Here is a 20,066-nt window from a genome sequence, read left to right on the forward strand (position 1 = left end):
AATAATTGTAAACACATCCTCTGAGGTGTCTGTCCCATCCCTGGGTACTAAAGCTATGTCTGTACTTCACTTCTCTAAAAACATCCCAGAGTCCCATGGAGGGATGTGGTTAGACACACCAGGAGGCACAGATGAGACAATCTTGCCTATGGAGCACTGGATGACAATGGTATACTTTTGCTTTCTTCTCTGTGCCACCTGGATGTTTCAATTTCCCAAGGCAACCATGCTCCTTCCCACCTTAGGGTTTTGTGAAATGCTTCTGTATATCAACTATCAAGTGCTACCCTACAGATGGTTCCAACACTTCGTGGCTCAGCATAGCTACCATTTACTAGGCTCCTGCTTCTGAGCCTACTTCAGGTTTGATGGGATGCTCTAGGTAGCACTTACTCAGGCTGATTATTGCTGTATTTTCCAGGATGATGGTCTCACTAGTTATCTGTTCAGTGGACAGCTGTGGGATGTGTGGAGTGTGAGTAGGAGGCCTGAGGGTTTCTTATCCTCGAGGTTAAGAAGCTGGGATTCCCATGGAATGGGGTTCAAGCAGCTGCTCCCAGGAGCTGCTACTATCTAGTTAAAGCAAGCAACATAACAGACCTGGTTCAAGGTATGCAGTAGACTTTGCCTCCTGATGGCAAGAGCTTCTGAGGACCATGATCACTCTTTCAATATGGTGATGATTCTCTCATCTGGCTACTCACCACCACCTTTGGATCCCAACTCGAAGAAAATTTCTTCATGGAAGACTGCCCTGACACTACTCATCTCCTATATATTATCTCATGAAGTAACTGGGCACTCAACTAACATGGCGGGAAGGGTGAAGCAAAAAAGCCACAAAGAATGCAGATTGGTTTTGATGGATGCCTACTTCATGACTACTATGTTGCCTGGTACACAATTAGTACTCAAGTACTATATTAGTACTCAAGTGTATATTGATGGTAATTCTGTGCTACTTCAGCAAGGCAAGAGGTTGGTAATAGATATGTATTGAATAGTTATATTGTGCTATAGGAATTATTGTTCTGTAGCATCTGTATCCCATGTGCTTTATTCTTCATAATAAATCTGACTGTTTTTAATATTATCCTCATTTCATCCTAAGGAGACAGGTATGTTGTGTTAAGTGGCATCTCTGTATCTATCTAGTTTCAGAGTCCATGTACTTTTTGAGCTTCACTTCCCAAGGTGCTTCCAATACCAGGTTCACCAAGAGACCAACTGGGGTTGGGAATGGAGGAAGCTGTAGAAGCCACCCATCTTCCCTGACAACCAAGAGTCAAATGCTCCCATGCTGGCTTCTCTTTAGAATTTTCTGAGAAGCCATTGCCTCATTCATAATTAGTTTTCTCTACTTGTCAAAATGGAAACCTTTGAACCATGTTCTGAGCAGACTTTGGGCTTAGTCTAAGGTCTGAGAAGTTGGAGTATAAAATAATCCTGCTAGGTCATGGCCAGACACATAATGAGGGTAAGTGAGAGTTTTCAGTAAGAGATGTCTGGGAGGGAAGCAGAAAAGGCACTTCATCATCCTCGTGACCAGATGTGGTCCTCTGCGCTGAATAGCTGTAGCATGGGAGCAATGACAAGAACCTCTTGAGAAGGTATCTTACCACTGAGAGGTCCTAGAAAGGAGAGGCCTTTCAGGTAGGAGGCAGTTGAGGATACTATTGTGAGTTGGGAAGCCATTGCCCTTCAATTTTCTATAAAAACTATGTGTGCCACTGTGATAGAGGGCACGGATGCTCCTGGGGTTCTCAAACTCAGATGAGGATTAGGATTGATTGCCTAGACTTAAAGACAAATGGTGTCTGGGCTTGCCTTTTGGAGATTCTGATTAAACATGTTTAGGGATGGTTCTGGGTACCTGACTACTTGGCTCCTCAAGCCCATGTAGCTGTTTTTATTACCAGGATTTTGCTAAGTAGAACATTAACATAGCTTAACTTTTCATAAATAAGGGGGCCAATTAATTTTGAAGGTTGATGAACTATTTTGTAGTTACTAAGCTGTTGTTAGTTACTTCCGGCAAGTTCCGTATTAGGAGTTAATGCTGTTTTGATAATAATGGTGGTTTAAGGTAGGTGCACAGAGTGTTTACTACACATCAGATCACTTAGCCTTCCACACACACCACATCGTGGAATATACTTTTTTTGTTTTGAGTACGTTCCTTATGCAGAAGTGGGTGGTGGAGGAACCTAAGCAAGGCAAAGTTATGCAGGTAGCCAGCAGTCGAACTGGGATCTGAGCATGATACTAAGTAAAGCTTAAAGTCAAAGTAGAAGCAATCATTGAAACTAGTAAAAATCCAGGAGAGGGGTAGGGAAATGGCTCAGTTGGTAAGTGGTCTAAACAAGCACAGAGACCTGAGTGCGAGCCCTAGAAACCACATAAAAAGGTCAGGTATAGAGCATCCCCCTCCCCCCATACTTTCAGCGTTGGGGAAATGGAGACAGGGAAATCACTAAAGTTCCGTGGCTGGCCATCTGGCAGAATCTATGAGTTCTGGTGAAAAGTGAGAGATCCTGCCTCAAAGAACAAGATGAAGAGTAACTGAGAAAGACATCTGAAGCTGACGTCTGCCTTCACGTGTCCTCTCTAACATATACACATAAAAGTCAGGAGAGGCTACACGAGGATCTATCCATCAGCTGATACTGCAGTTCTTGAGTGTTAGAGTGCTTTCTAGTGAGGATTATTATTGTAGTAATTAAGAAACAACACTTGAATGTTAGAAAAGCCAGGGTTAGCGGCAAATGAGGTGGAGCTTTGGTGAGAGAAGTGTTGAGTTGGGGTAGTCTAGGCATGTTTAACGGGGGGTACCTTTAAACCTCTTGTTCCTGCTCTGCTCTGAACTGTGAGAAGGCCATGGTGTCACGCTTGCCTCTGTCTCGTTCCAGGTGGAGTCCCAATTGTGTCTTGTTTGGATTGTCCCCCCATATTTTTGCAGAATTCTCAAGTTGACCTGCCTAACTCCCTAACTCTCTCTTTTTTTCTCCCCCGTCTCTGCTCTCTTCTTCTCCATCAACACATCCCACTGTGCAGCTGACACGGTCAATGATGAGTTCTACGCCAAGAGAAGGCACCTGGCAGAGCTGGCTGCCAAGGGAAATCTCCCTTTGCACCCTGTAAGAGTGGAAGATGAGCCTCGGGCCTTCAGCCCAGAGCATGGGCCTGCCCAGCAGAACGGACAGAAGTCTCGCACCAACAAGATGCCCCCGCATCCCCTGGCCTACAACTCTACTGCCAACTTTAAGACCTGGGACCCCAGTGACCAGTCTCTCCGGCGGCAGGCTTATGGCAACAAGGGCAAGCTTGGCATAGCCGAGTCAGGCTCTTGCGACCCCTTGGGGACTCGCACCCAGCACTTCCCACCCACACAGCCATACTTCATTACTAACAGCAAAACAGAAGTGACTGTCTGAGCTTTTACTTCAGGGAGCACCCTGGAGACCACACTCAACTGAGAGAGGCAAAAAAATACCATCCCACCTACACCTTTCTGGTCCTGTACACCTCCACCCCCAACCCCTCAGCAAACACACATACTCCGTTCTACAGGAACCAACCACAGACCTACTCGTGATAAGGAATCATGCTTTTCCTGGGTCATGCCTAATACGCTCCCGCAGGCAGCTGAGCGAGACCGAAGCATGGACATTCAGCAATACAGAGGGGAAACTTTCAGCTTCAGGCCCAAATTGTGGGGGCTCATTTTCCTTTTCCCCACAGAAAACTGAAATCCATGATAACAGATGTATAAGTAGCACAATATAGACAAACTGCCCATGGAGCGCACTGGGTCCCCCCTCTTCCGTCTTTCCTGGTAGAAGGAAGAGGGTGGTTGAGAGTGCTTGGGAAGGAATTTGCTCATGTCGCAAGCATTTCCTAGTCTCAAGAAGTGATGCAAATGCAGAATAGTGAGGAGTGTGAGGCAGTCATAGACCCTGAGCAGTACACAAATGAAACACTGCATATCATCGAAGCTGAAAGCAAACCCCACCAAGTAGATCTTCTCTAAGCCGATGATGGGAAAGGGAAGAACATTCTAAAGAAGTCCCTGAAGGACCACAGTGTTGGCAGTGATAGGATTTTATGATGACCAGAGGGCCCAGAGAATAATAAAGAATGAACTTCTAAAGTGACACATTAAATGAACACACAGAATATTAATTTTGCCCGGGGCTTAGAGAACTTGCAGTTGGAGAGTTAACTGCAGGTGAGATGGGCACCAAGGAGCCTTCACTTCCCGGGTCATCTCCAAGAACTGGAACAAAGACAAGAACCGTCCTATGAACTGTCTGTCCCCACTACCCTTTCCCCTTCAGCGTGCTGCTGACACTGCTGCCAAACTTCAACTGCTTTGGAGTGAAAAATGTCACAAGTGTGGGTGGTGCCTTCACTGTGTCGCTGTTGTTCAAGTGATGGTCTCGTTTCCCAAGTGCATCCTCTGTTCCTTTACCCTTCCTGCCTCCTGTTTCTCCTGCAGTAGTGATGTTCTGCCTTTCCTTTGTAGGTGAGCCCAGCCAATTAACACCCTTTGAAGGAGTTGCTACAATGTCAGAGGTACCTAAGAATACCCCGATTCCCACCCTCCCACCAGATTACCTCCAGGGGCACCTTCATGCCATCCTTTCTTACCTGGACTCTCCCAAAGTTGCTTTAAAGATTGGTTCCTAGAACCAACAGTCATTGGGTCCTCCTGAAAGTCCCTCATTTAGTGGAAGCAGAGACAGGTGCATGGAGAGGCAAGAGAGTTTTGTTTAGAGAGAAAAGTCTGCAACTATCCCCTGAAGCTCTTAGCTAATTAACAGGAATCTTCTAAAAACTCACAGCTTCTTTGGTGTAAAAATCTAGTGAAATAGAATTGGAGCATCCCATGTGACGTTCTGCTGCCTAGACTCTCTGGTATCACAGCCTCAGCACACCAGATGGTTTCCACATTCCAAGCAAGTAAAAAGAGCCTGGCAATATCTCTGCTCTCTCTGGGGCTGTCTCCCATCTGAAGCATGGGGAATCTGGCCTAAGTCAAGCCTTTTCAGTTTTTTAAAAACAGTACTCTGTTCTTATTTACAGAGGAAATTCTGCAAATATCAAACTCTATAAATTCCCAAATAAGAAGAGGTGCAGAAAAGGATAACACAGAGGTCAGGTCAGAGTGAATGTTGAGACCCTGGCACTCTCCGTAGGGAAGAATGAGCGGCTTTCTTGCACATCTCTCTTTGACGTGAGTTAGTTATGCCCTTAGCACACATCAGCATCTAAGGATTATCATCACAGTATAGGTACCTAAATGCATTTGCTTTTAACCCATGTTGTTTTAAGAGGGAAGCATCCTGTCTTTATCACATATAGAACACTAGCATCCATTGCCATGAACAGACAGTAAACATTATAGAAAACATATTGGCCTCAAAGACAAAACTCAAATGAAGGTCTGGTCTGCTCTCTTCTCCCTCAAAAAGACATTAGTGTAGTTGAAGATACCAGTACCCAATAAAGAGCTTGTCCTTGGAATAATTCAGTAAAGGAGAAAGCAGATGAAGAGAAACTCCTCTTTTTTTAAAGTTGATGTTAAATCATGCCCTGTATCCATATGCTGCCTTCGTGACATACAGTTTGCATGTACTAGTGGCATACAGCCCTACTTCAAGAAATACTGGGGTGATTTAGCCGAGAGGTTCTTTTCAGGTCAAGTTCTGCAATCGTTTCCTCCCTTCTAGCTCACTTTTCCCTCTCCAGTCCCTTCACCTCCCCTTCATCTAACTCCAATTTAAAGGTCTTTCTTGATCCCTAGTCATTATTAGTATACCTCTTACTCATCCTTTCTGAAGTAGACTTCATCCAAGTAGACTTGGATCCTTGGTCTGCAATTGTAATTTTGACTTCCAACATACAGTCTGGACACTAGCATGTAGCGTATGCTTCCCAAGTAATGCGGCCATAGACAGCTCACATAGTGCTTGCCTCATTGCTTTCTGTTTGACTTTGGGAACTGGACTGAGGAGTGACAATCAGCAGGGAATATCTGTTTATTCTTTGCCTTCCTCTTGGGAAGGTACATAAACATTACGATACTGAAAGACAGCATGACCTATACAATAATTGAAGAGAAAGAGTAAGATTATACAACTGTTCTCCTCTCCTTCCATGTGACCCCCAATTTTTAACTCTATGGGACCAGATCATGGCTTCCCTCACTTTCCTGGAGTCTCAGCCTCCATCTGCCTTGGGCTCTGCCTGGAATTCCCATCTAACCTCCCCCAGTTTTTTTTGTGTAAATGGAGCATATTTTATGTGCAAATATTTTAGTAACCATATGTTCTGCAAGTAAACCTGTGTTAACACTTGTCACACTGCAGAGTTTATGATACAATAACACTTCCTACAATGAAGAAAAAAAACATTTGTTTGTTTTCTAAGAATGTTTATTTGTAAACATATGTATTCACTATATTAATATGAATTTCTTACCTGGCAATAAACTGATTCTATGTGATGCTCAGGGTGTCTTCTCATGCTTCTGGAGCCCCTCAGGCTGGTGGGAGTTTCTCCTGGGAACGTAATGTAACTGCCCAGCACTGACTCTCCCAGGCTCACAGTACCAGTCCTCTCAGGGATGGAAGCTCCTGGTTTTCAGCAACGTGTACGAGATTTCCAGACGTATTGTTTAGTCATTTTGGTAAGTATGCACATGTCAGAACTAACTGGGTCTTTACATATGACATCGCTGCGTCTCCTCACCAGCACTAAATCCATATCAATAATGAAGAACCTGGCTGAGTCTCAGGCATTTGCTTCTACTAGTAACCAGGGTAGTGGGCATGGCTACTGACAAGAAGGAAGAAGGCTTTTCTACTTACTCAGCTGTATTTCCTGGCTGGCTTCCATTATTTCACCAGCATAAGATAGAGACTTGTTTAAAAAAAAAATGGCTCTTCCTGAAAGAGGTGAAAAATCTGAAACACCAAGGAGAAGAAATTCACCTCAGAAGTGAAGGGGGGCGGGTGGCTAGATGGCTCAGCAGGTAAAGGAACCTGCCAAGCTTGTAACTTGCCTTTGATCCCAGGAACCCACAAGGTAGAAGGAGAGGACTGACTCCTGCAAGCTGTTTGCTGATGTCCACAAATACTCTATGGTATGTATGTAACCCTCCAAATAATAATAAACAAACCAATTAATTAATTAAAGTTGAAAAGTGACGACAGTATCCTGGGAAGGGATGAGGAATAAGACAGGAAATCTAGCAAACTGGGGACCTTATCACGGAGGTTGTCACCACGGATGGTTGAGGCGTAAGGTTGGAGGTAAACTTTTTTTCCCCTCTTTTCTTGATTTTATTTGTATATTTTAAAAATCAGCAAATAATGCACTGCTGATTGGTAAATAGATACAATTATGCCATTTGGGGATCAAGTGTGTTCCTTGTGGTTCCCTTAACCCCATCTCCTGCCCCCACTCTTCGTGTGGTTCCCAGCCTCCCACCTTCTTCCTTGTATTTGTCCTGTGTGTTTTCCTCGAATCCTTCCTCACCACCCACTATTACCCTCACACATGCGTCCATTACAGGCTAGCATCCTGTATGGAAGAGGGCGTGTTGCTCTTGTTTTCTTTTGTCTGCATCCCCTTGCTTAACGGTATACTCTCAAGATCCCTGTGTTGTCCTGCAAATCCATGATTTCATATTTATTTACAGCCGAGAAATAGTCCATCAGTTTTATGTCACACATTTTTATTATCAATTTATCTTCCAATGGGTACTTAGGCTGGCTCCATTTCCTTGCTCTCAAGAATATAAACTCTGTAAGGAGGTGTTGCCAGGTGCGTTTTAAAACCAGCACTCAGGAGTTCGATGGTGCAGATTCTGTGAGCTTGAGGCCAGGCGAGTCTATATAGTAAGTTCTCGGGGAGACAAGATTAGATAGTGAGCGTCTGTTCCAAAAGGAAGAAAAGTGTTAAGTACACACTCTCAAATTAAGCTGTCCATGTCTGATCTGTATCATTCACGAACTGATTCCGGGGACTTCCATGAGGAAACAGTCCTAGGTTGGCAAGTGTGAACATTTTTAGTGTGAGGGAAAGCTGCTGAAAGCCCAGAGATGCACCAATTAACAACCAGAAATCAGCTGCTGTGCATGAGATTCAACATGTGCAAAGATGTCAGAGCTGGGGCAGGAAAGCGCAGTGGTTCCTCACATCCAGAGGCCCAAGGTCCTCCAGGAATGACACTTCTAAGCTGGGGATATTCAGAAAGTCTTTCCATATCAAGCAATGGGAAATGTGGATCACAAGCAGCCTTTGGAGAATCCCCCCACTGGTAAGAGGGTTACTTAGTGTCACACAGAGCAATCTACTGTGGTAGATTCTATGGTGTGTAGCCCGGCAGTCAGAGTCATATGCAAGAAGAGTGCTCTTCTGGCAACTGAGCGTGTACAAAGGTCAAGCCACCAACCAGTACATATCAGAGCCCTATTGAAGGAGTACAAAGTATGCCTTTGTGGGGAGAGACACACATCTGTGCCAATTAAGCCACCTGAGTTAATAAGTCACGATTCATGAGTGACAAGCAAGCGAGATACTTCTGCAGAGACAGATACAACTAAACACAATGTCTTGGTGCATTTAATCCTCACAAGTATTTGCTTCAGAGCTTCAGTATAGAGACGAATCTAAGACTGAAATCATTCAAATCACTTCATCTGGTAAGTGGTGGAATGGGGATTTGAAGTTGAAAGCTCATCTTCACCTGCCCTGCCAGCGGTTCTCACTGGCATGAGTGTGTGGACCAGTGAGGGAGCTGGAGAAACAGGCTGATTTCTAAGGTCCCCTGCAGAGCATGGATGAAGCCAGGGTGAGTTAGGGCAGCCAGTGCTTAGAACAAGCTTCCTACCGTCTCAAGGAAGCTGCTGGTGGGGCTTACGACTCTTTCTAAGATTTCAGGATTTGGAGAAAATGGAATGGAGCTATGTATGTCTGTTCAGAGAGAGAGAGCCTTTGTAGGTGCATCCTTTGGCTTTGTGTCCAGTGCTGGAAGGTCCCATCATCCTGCAAACAGTAGATTTGATGAGCAACGCTATTGGCTCCAACCCTCTTACATTGTGTTCCCGGGTCCAAGAAGTAGCTTTCTTTGTGACTCTATTAGGATGTTTGAGTTAATCTTCAGTCCTGTTCTCTCAATGGATGAAGCCTCCTGTCCACATTGTGGGTGTGGCCACAGGCTGAAGCCCTTATCTCTCTGATTGTGTCCCTGCAACACCAGCATGCTGCTGCATGGCCTAGTAACCTGCAGAGTTTGAGTGCTGTTTGGTACTTGGTGGCAGTGCACAGACCCTTCTTCCTACCCTTCCCTCCTCTCTGCCCTTCCCTCCTTCCCACCCTCCTCTCCCCTCCCTTCTTTCTTCAGAGTCTCTCTGGCTTTAAACTCGGAATCTGCCTACATTTGTTTTTCCAGCACTAGAATTTCAGGTGTGTACCATAATGTCTGGTTGAAGACCTAACTTTTGGCGCTTTTGGTGCCTTGGGTTGTCCTGCAAATTTTGTGGATTCCTTGCTCAGAATGGTGTTTTGCAACACATAAGACCCTTAGAACTCAAAAGATCATTATCTTACAATATAGTCGTGGAAATACTAAAAACTCCACCTTTTGTGAAATAGAAATATTTGCACTTTTAGAAAATACGCTAAAACAGAAAGGCCCTGTGGCCAGTTCCTAAGTCATGACAGCACAATCTTTTTTTTTTTTTTCAATGTTTATTTCATGCATATGGATGTTTTGTCTGCAAATATGTAAATGCACCATGTATGTGCCTAGTACCCACAAAGGCCAGAAGAGGGTGTCAGATCCCTTGAAACTGGAGTTATTTGTATGTGAGCTGCTACCATGTGGGTGCTGGAACTGAATCCAAATCCTGTGCAGGAAGATCAGGCGCTCTTAAACGCTGAGTCACGTCTCCAAGGCCTGTGCACAACGTTCTTTAAGCTTTCTGCTGCAGCTATGACATTTTCCCTCAGTGACACATCCCACTGATGTTGGTGTCTTTATGTTTTGTTGCTTTGTTTATCATTTGAGAAACAGGCTAAACTTTAATGACATCCATGTAAAAGCAAAGCTTTGCCCATTCAAGTTCACAAGGCCACTGAGTTCTAGCTACAGATCTCTGCAAGGGCCATGGTGAGAGTCAAATGCTCTTGGACTGGCACATCCAGGAGACACAGAGCTATCCCAGACTCCGTGCTTCCATAGTCTTACCTTTAGAATAAAGATAGCAATATAGCTACTACTGGCTGTTGTAGAGAAGAAAAATAACAGTAATATTAGTTTAGGCTTGATACTTGGCAAATAAGCATTTTTGTTATCATAATAATTATTTTTTATGTGTTTATGTTACCCTGTGAAGTGGTATTTTATTATCTTCCCCTCATAGAAGAAAACACAAAGGACTAGAAATGTTAAACTTGCTCAAGTAACATTAGGGGCAGAGCTATTGACACCTGGTTCTTTCTGGTTCATCCTCAATTTCTTGACCACATACTAAGCTGGGTCAATTTTATATATATGTATATACATATATATATATACACACATATTATTACTAACTATATATATTTTATATATATAATAGATATTATATATACAATAATATATTATATAATATATTATATAATATATTAATAGTAATATATTATATATTATTATATATAATATATAAATATATTATATATTAATAGTAATATATTACATATTATTATATATTATATATAATATATATATATATATATATATATATATATATATATATATATTAAGTAATTCACTCCCTAGAACGAGGTTAGCTAGATTATGGAGTAGACAACAAAATAAATTCCCAGTTTATCACTCCTCCTGAGAAGATAGATTTAGGTGTCAGAGCCTGGTAGTTCCCTATTTGTTTAAAAGAATACTGAGTAAGCTCTGTTCAATCTAGTGCTTAGAAGACCTCAATTACAAGACCTCACTGTTTCCAAAATGGAAAAACTCTGTTTGTAAAACCCAATCATATCAGTAATACTTCAGGCAAAACTGTAACTTTTATTGTAGACCCAGCCACAGACTGGATAGCCATAATCTCAATATTAAAAATAGTAACAATGCTTATCACCAATTGACTATTTATTGTATGTAAGGCTCTGGATTATCCATTATACATGCATTGCTTCATTTCTGCATCTTGACAGCACTCCAAACGAAAGTTTTACACCATGTTAAAGATGGAGAAAATTAAGGCTCAATGAAGTCAAATGATTCATTCATGACCACACATCTAGTGGATATCAGGTTTGGAAGTCAATACTGGGCTAAGTCTGATTTCAAAACAATTCTATTGCCACAGCCAATTAATTCTTACATAATCATTACCTATGTTTGCTTCCTCTCCTGTACAACTGTAAAACAATTCCAAGAAAATAAAAGTTTAGAGAAGAGAGTAATCCTCTAGACAAGGCTGTGTCCACAGATCGGTGTCTCTTCTTCCCTTGTCACTGATATGGAGGTGCTGAGTGATCATTGTCCATTGGTGTCTCTGTTCATCTTCTTCATGTCCATTCTCCATATTTCACAGATGACCAACAAAAAAAGAACCAATATTTACAATTCCTGAGTGTCTGAGTAGGGAAGGAAAGCAAGACAAGAGGAGGATTCTGGGACAAATAGACAGGAAACTAAGAATCCTAAGTTTCTTTCAGATTCAGCCTCAAGCTCTTGATCAAATACCATGCTGGGTCATTAAGAAAATTATACCACCCAGGGAGGCCCAAAGAAAGACACTCAACTGCCTGTCCTGGTTCTGCCAGACTGGAGTAACCAGAAAAAAGATACCCAAACACCTGCTGTGGATAACACTATAATGAACAAATGTGTTATAAAGAGATGGAAAATGGAGTACACAGTGGAGAGATGGACAAGAAAGTGAAGATGAGGGGTTCATATACTATGAGGAAAGGTAGGACTGGAGACACAACAGCAGTGAGCACAGGCAGCTATGAGGCTATGCAGTGGTCACGCTGCAGTTGGGGTCTGTGTCGATATCTGTGGCCTGAGTTGCCACCAAAGGCCATGCAGATGTCTCTGGTCTAGCCTGCCCTCTGAGGCACTAAGCTGAGCTGGCCCCACTCCTCACCCACCACCACACACTATAGAGCTATCTCTGCCCCTCACCTGTGCAGCACAGTAGAGATGGCCCTGATGGTGGGGGTGGGAGGTGAGGAAGGGTGGGTGGAGGGGGCAGGTGAGCTGGCCCTCTGAGTATGAGCATGGGAGAGCTGACCCCACTCCTGGTCTGCACTGGATGGCTTGAGAGATGCCCCACTGGATGCCTGTGGCAGGTCGGGGAGATAACCCTGAGGTCATGAGAGTGGGAGAGCAGGAGAATGGGCCTGGGCAGCACAGTGGAGCTGACCCTGGTGGAAAGGCACGGGTGAGCTGGCCTCAGCACATGAAAAGCAGGAGAGTTGTTAGCTAGGACAGTGCTGGAAAGTTCCTCCTGGTGGTGTAGAGGGCAGGAAAACTGGTCAGCTGACTCTCTCAGCTACCTCCCAGGCCAGGTTCATGGCTTTGAGTTGGCCAACCTCAACACCTACCCCGACTATGATCTGCTGGAGTTCATAAAAGGACTGGCCCTGCAGACACAAAGCTGTAGGACCTCCACAACTCAGGGCAACAACAGGATATCTGAGAGAAGTCCCAGTGAGGTTCCCATACTGATAGTGTAGCAGAAGCCAGAGGCCTAGAACCAGACCACTTACTCATTGCAATGAACATTTGCAAGTACAGATGTGTAGACAAAAGGGCATACTGCGGGATATGCTGTGACATGCTACAGCTTCCATGACAAGGTGTTTTGGGGGCTTTGTTTTGTTTTTATTCTATCTTATTTTTTCTCTCTCTCTCTCTGTCTTTGAGGGGGAGGTTGCAAGGGTGGAGGGCGGATACAAAGGGATCTAGAAATGAGTAATATTCTGGTACATGATGAAATTCACAAAGAATCAATAAAAGTTATATATCCACATACACGTACACATACACATATACATGTACATCTCTGGAATGTGACTAGAAAGATGCTGTTGTCCAAAGAGAGCTGTTCTCTGGCTCTCTGTGAAGGATGAAAATATGCATTCATCAGACTTTTTGTTGATGTAACAAAGTTTCTGAGCATGATTTTAGTGAAGAAAAAAGGAAAAAAATATTTTGGTTCATGGTTCCAGAGACTTCAGTTTATCATGTCAAGGAAGGCGTAGTAGGGAAGACCAGCTCATATCAGAGCCACCAGGAAGAAAGGAAAAGGGGAGGAGGAGGTGAGGGAGGAGGTGGAGGAAAAAAGGAGAAAGAGTACAGGAAGAGGAGAAGAGGAAGAAGAGGAGAAAGAGGAAGAAGAACAGGAAAAGGAGGGGGGAGGAGAGGGCGGAGTTAAGGGAAATCGAGAAGGAGGGAGGAGGAGGAAGAAAGAGGCCTGTGCTATCAGACTTCCTCTCTTCCTTTGGTTCAGTCTGAGTCCCTAGACTACCAGATGGTACCATCTATATGAAGATGGTCTTGACTCTTTCATCAGTTTGAATTGAAACTACCCAGTGTATGCCTTGCTAATCTCATAGGTGCATCTTAATCTAATCAAGTTGATCTGCAAGACTAATGAATGCTAAGGAGGAACCTGGGAGCCTCAGAAATTATTTGAACTCCAATCAGCAGAAAAGCAAACCACCGAAGGGTTGCTATGAGAGTGAAGGAAGAGAGTCTACACACACATGCCAGCTTAGAGAACACAACATTCACTACTTAAAGTTTTCATTCAGAGATCATTGTTCCCAGGCCATGGGTTTAAGAAACCATTTGGATTGACTTTGAGTGAGATATGAGTGAACTTGGTGTGGTGTTTTTTGCTCGAATTTTTTTTTTTGCTAGCAATATTATGAGAAAGACCAGGATATTGTGTGTGTGTGTGTGTGTGTGTGTGTGTGTGTATGTGTGTGTAACCTATTAGATATAATTTAATACAATGTTTTAAGAAAACAGAAAAAAAATCAATTATTCCTTAGTAAATGTGGCTTGTTTGGTAGAAAAGATTTTTTTTTAAATCTAGAAGTCTGTAGAGCATAAAATAATAATTACTGAGGTACACTGGTAGTAATAAGAATCTAAGAACTCCTGGATTTATGTGATATATTAGTTCACATAAATATTATCATTTTGTACATCATATAATTCTCCCCATACTTGTCAATTAAAAGATAGTATATTTGCATCGCCCTGCCATCTCTTTTCACCTTCATGTATTTTTTGTTTTTTATTTATTTCTAGTTATTTTAATTTTTTAATTTTTGCTTGTTTGTTTTTTTCCCATGGACTCTGCCTACATGGGCATGGGTGTGAATCTATCCACTGGAGCATGAATAACTAAGTAGTGGCTACAAGAGTGAAGGTAGCAACCTCCTCTCTGTCAGGAGTCCTCTGTTCCTGGGCAGGGCTGGGCTCTGTGTGAGCCCCTCTTCTATTTGTCATTAAATGTTTAAGGATTCAGTCCTGTGCAAACCATGTGAGCTCCCAGTGCCATGGCCACGCCATGCCCATGTGACAGAGCTTCATGGCCCTCCTCTCTAGTGTCAAGCTCTTCCATTCTTTCTGATCCCTCTTTAGTGGTGTTCCTTGAGCCCTGCAGAGGGTGATATGATGTCCTCCTCAAGGCTGAGCACACAGCTATCATTTATTCTCAGTACCTCAGCATTTGTGATTTTCTGTGTTGACCACCATTCACTGAAAAACAAAAAGCTTCTTTGATTATGGCTGAAGATAGCACTAGGTTTTGGGTCTAAACAAAATTAGTAGGAGTCATTTTGACAACATGTCTACTCACTACTGCAAAAGTACTGGAATCACCCCTCATGCCTATGGTATCTCCTGGTCTGAGCCTTTGACCACGTCTACAGTATTGAACATGAACTCCCTCTTGTGGAATGAACTTCGGATCCAATCAGAAATTAGCTGGTTACTCTCACCACAGTTGTGCCCCTACAGTACCAGTAGGCACACTTTGCCCAGCAATTTGGTATTATAGCATTCAAGGTTCAGAACTGAGAAAGACCACTGATGGTTTTTCTTCCCTAGCTGCCTACAAAACAACTTCCCTCATGATGAAAGCCAGCATGGAGGATGCTTCCAGCTCATTCACAGTACAGTTTCTCTCTGTTTGGCAACCAAAGAATGTTGTCTTTAGCAATAAGGTCTTACCACCTTGTTCTGGTAGGCAACCAAGGCCAATACAAGGACCTCAACATAAGAGCTTATTCTGAACCTCCTGGAGGGAAAAATAGAAAAAGCATAGTCCAACTCAGGCATAAGAGAGCATTTCCTGGATATGACTCTGGTAGAACAGAAAATAAAAGCAACTGAAAATGGCATCTTATAAAAGTAAAAGGTTTTTATACAGCAAAGGAAACCATCAATCAATTGAAACATCAGCCTACAGAAAGAGAAAATCTTTGTCATCTATACCTCTGTTAGAGGATTAGTTTCTAGAACATACAGAGAACTTAAAACAAACAAACAGACCAGGAAAACAAGATACCAACTAAATATATGCTAGAGAATTGAACATCCTTAAGGAAACAAATAAAAATGCCCAGTAGACACTCCAGAAATGGTTCAACATCTGTCACTATCAGAAAAATAAGATTCCCCCTTACTCAAGTCAAAATGGCTTTCATGAAGAATACAAATGTCAACAAACGCTGGAATGTAGGTAGGGAAACAGGAACTCTTTTGTTAGTGGGAGTGTGAATTAATGCAGCCTCCATGGAAATCTGTCTGAAAGTTTCTCAAAGAACAAAAAATAGAGCTGCTATATGACCCAATTATACCACTCTTGGGTATATACCCAAGGGTTTCATATCCTGCCACAGAGATAATTGCAGAGCCACATTCATTGCTGCTCTATTCACAGTAGCTAAAAACTAGAAACAGCCTAGATGTCATTTTACTGGTGAGCGAGTAGTGGAAACGAGGCATATAAACACTGTGAAATTCTATTCAGCACTAAAGAAAACTGAAAATTATGAAGCTTGCAGGAAGATGGATGGAGCTAGAAATATTATACCGAACTATGTAACCCGCACCTGGAGAGTGGAGTACCACATGCTCTCCTATGTAGACCATGGCCTCAAATTCTTAGTTTGAGTCGCTTGGAATGTCTGTAGAGACTTGAAAGTGAGAAGAGGAGCCATGGGTTGATTTAATTAAACATCAGCAAAAAGTACTTTTAATGTCCTAAACATTCTTAATACAATCTTAACAGGTATCCTTATTTGATTATTAAAATGGAAATTTGGAGATATAGAGCCTGAAGTGTATAAAACAAAAGGGAGAAGAAAATATTTTGTGTTAAGGTGTGGGATATTTCCCTAGGAACCACTAGCTAGGAAGGCCCCAGAAGCTCACAAAACTGTACTTTTGTAAAAATAACACATATTTTTATAGTATCTGGGGTCAGAAGTCTGAACCAGTCTTTAATGAGGTCCTAAATCAATGTGAGCAGGGTCTGGGTTTCACCTGGGAGTTCACTCTAAACTTTAGAGTATACTCTAAACTCAGAGTTGGTGCTAGGTTTCAGTTCTCAAGGGAAACAAGTCTTGGGCTGACTGTCTTAGTTCTTAGCTGGTTGTTAGACAAAGACTAATGTCAATTTCTTGCCATGTTGCTATCTCCAGTATAGTGGCTTGGTTCATCAGAGTGGGAGAATATATTTAACACAGAATAGATTCAGAATCAAGTGTCTACTGATGAAACAGAAGTTACCATTTGTGGTGGTTTGAGTAAGTTTAACCCCCATAGACTCATGTATCTGAATGCTTGGCCCACAGGGAGTGGCATTATTAGGAGGTATGGCCTTGTTGAAGAAAGTGGATCACTGTGGGGGCAGACTTTGAGGTCTCATATGTTCAAGCTACACCCAGTGTGGTGTGCACTCTCTTACTGCCTGTGGATCAAGATGTAGAACTCTCAGCTCCTTGTCTGCCTGCATGCATGCTGCCATGTTTACTTCCATGGCTATAATGTATTAAACTTCTGAAAATGTTAAGCTAGTCCCAATGAAATGTTTTCCTTTATAAGTGTTGCTGTGGTCATGGTGTCTCTTCACAGCAATAAAACCCTAACTAAGATAACCATCGTTTCAAGCCTAATGCCAGAAGTGACACCCTTTCAATGTTGTCACAATCTATTGATTAGACACAAATTGATGAAGGAGAAAAGATCACAGAAGGCTCTAAAGAACAGAAGCAAGAGCTACTGGTGTGATCTTGGAGGTTGCCTGCCACAGATGTTACCTAAGACCCCTTCTCTACAAAGCATGAACAGCTGGATAGGGTTAGAACAGCAGCCAGCCAGCCAGACAACCTGGGACCAGACTTTAGTCTTTCATTTGCTCAGTCCTTCATATGCCTCAGGTTCTGTGTCACTGAAAGATAGTAGAACTGTGCTTCTTGTTCCTTCTGCCTTCATGAGAATGAGGCCTATTTGTCTTATTTTAGACACTTTGAGATGTAGCACATTAAAAAAAAAAAAAATCCAGTACGGTCTATCCAACGTTTTTTTCCAGACTGCTGGTTTAATGCCAATACTCAGGCCATCTTGGTAAGCACATGTAAAGATAACAGAGCTTCAGTCAAGCACTCTGAATGACTTTGTTGAAATGCAACTTCCATTACTGCCATTCTTACCACCCTCTGAGCTTGTGTGTGACACATGTTCTTCTACTGCGTTAGGACCTAAGATTTTAGGGATAGTTAGAGTAGCCAGAATTTTCTTAGAAAAGACAAAATTGTACCTGGCACATAAATGTCCCTCAGTAAACAGTATACTACCTCCATTAAAATCACCATCATCCTAGCTAAGTATTTCATCCGTGCTAAGAACTTTAATGCATTCTCTTTAACCCTCCCAGCAAAATAATAGCTTTGTTTTATGGATAAGGGAACCAAGAGGTTAAATGACTTAGTCAAGGTCACAGGACAAGTCCAGAGTGATCATTTGACTTGGGAATTGACTGATTCTGCCACTTACAGGCACTCCACTTAACCCTCTCAATATTGTTGGCTATACTTGGATTCAGTCACTGTGGGAAAAAATAGTAGGAGAAGAATGTCTTCATCGTCAAGCCTGGCATCTCGCTTATTTTCCTGTCAGATTTCAAATTCTTACTCACACTGTGTTGTACAGTTCAAAGAAAGTGTTTCACATCAAGAAATGTCATGGTTGCTGAAATAATTTTGTCACATCCTCTTGAAGTTTTCCTCTTTGCCAGTTCAGAGGTTTCACTTAGATTCAAATTGTATAATGCCTCTTTGAAAAGCAGTAGAAAAAGGGTGCTTCATTTTTTCAAAAGTCCCAACATCTAAACAGAGCACTCATTGTCTCCATCTTAAAAGACAGAAATTAGGAAGACTCTGGAGATGCAATTTTCTGAGTCTGTTACTTTGTTTTTGTGGTTTGAAGACCCTTTATCAAAAGCAGTTGAACTGAATGTACAGTAATTCTTTAAGCTAGGAGTCTGAAGAATTCTCGGTTTCAGCACACCAAAAGTCAACATGCCATAGGTTGTGTAGGGAAAGCCTTTATCCTCACTTTCATTACTTGACATAGACTTCAGCTTTAGAGGAAATGGATGCTGTTTCATGAGGAGTTGTTGAAAGTTCTTTGACTTTTATTGAATGTAGAGAACATGTTACTGCTCAGATTTTCTTGTTTAGCTATTTACTCCACAGTTACTTAGGATTTTCTAGGGAGTGTACAAGGCAGGGAACTCTCAGCTACCTTCTTCTTTTTCTCCTAAAGATGGAGAATTGGACATTGAATAACTATATGCCATCATGGGAACAGGAAACAAGAGATAGATAGCCATGGACTAGAATCCCGCCTTAAATTTCTAGGTATGTAAACTGAGGAAACCTACTGAGCTTTTTAGTGCCTGTGTTCTGCTCATCTGGAAGACAAGTACAGTCACACCAATCTTGTGTTCTTTGAAGACTAGAAAGAAGACATAGAACAACATCCAATCATGGTGAGTGTTCAACAATTCGGGGCTGTTATTAACATGAAGCATTTGCGTACCATTGATTTGGACTCACTGGTAGACAAGCTAATGGGGTAGGTTGGGTTTTGAATATTCTTTGGTGTCATCAGAAAAATGCAGAGACAAAGGTGCAGACTCAAGGGAGGAAGCTCTTAGAAGAAAAATGATGGGAACGGCAGCAGCCCAATAGGAGAGAAGTAATCCAATGGGTCAGATCTCAGGCAACACCGCACAGTGGTCATCAGCAGGCCATTACTCCTCCCAGTTGGCACCCATGGTCCTGAGCTTTCAATCTTCAGCATTTGCCATCCATTAGTCAAAGAGATGGGAAAGTCAAAAGTATCCAAAGAGCCTCAGCTCTTGAACTGAAAACCACAGGTCAGTCTCTTTAAGGGAAGAGCTTTGCATGGAATGGGAAAACATGAAGACATCTAGGTGAAGCATGGGCTGGACGTTTTGAAGAACATTAGTCTTGATTCAGTCTCAGAAGGATAAGTTTTCATGGCCCAGAAATTCAAGAAATTTGGAGAATTTATTACTGAGAACTATGTTTAGGAACAAGCATTAGGGCATAGTCTTAGGGGGTCTGTATGATTTAAGGTGCAATCTCAGCTCACTTACTGATTTATTTGTTAGTCAGTATTAGGGATCAAACCCGGAGCCTCATGCATGCTAGGCAGGTGCTTTAGGAAGTAAGTTACATCCACAGTCCATATTTTAGAACCTATGTGTCTTAGTCAGTTTCCTGCGGGTGTAATTGAAAACCACAGTTTGGCAGAGCATAGATACTGGAGCTTTATGTGGCTTATGATTCTGGAGTCTGGGAATTTCAAAGTAATGGCCTCTATGTTGAGTTATAATGTGGCTAATAGATGTGCCAGCATGTGGGTGACAGACAAAAGAATCAGAAACATGGCCTGTTATCTGCAAACCAGTCCTGTGATAATTCCCATGAGCCCT

The 20,066-nt window shown here is 42.4% G+C and overlaps 1 protein-coding gene across 2 annotated transcripts in view; it reads left to right on the forward strand.

The window, feature by feature from the left end:
- Nucleotides 1-6,510, forward strand: part of Shisa9 (shisa family member 9) — a 293,765-nt gene extending 287,255 nt beyond the window's left edge. For both annotated transcript variants that reach the window (XM_034507429.2, XM_034507430.2), the window contains one exon: nt 3,055-6,510. In XM_034507429.2, the coding sequence (XP_034363320.1) occupies nt 3,055-3,434 (380 nt within the window). In that variant the 3' untranslated portion in view covers nt 3,435-6,510. The remainder of the gene's footprint in view (nt 1-3,054) is intronic.
- Nucleotides 6,511-20,066: the final 13,556 nt, after the last annotated feature.

This window comes from Arvicanthis niloticus, chromosome 6 (assembly GCF_011762505.2).
Source record: "Arvicanthis niloticus isolate mArvNil1 chromosome 6, mArvNil1.pat.X, whole genome shotgun sequence".
Taxonomy (NCBI): domain Eukaryota; kingdom Metazoa; phylum Chordata; class Mammalia; order Rodentia; family Muridae; genus Arvicanthis; species Arvicanthis niloticus.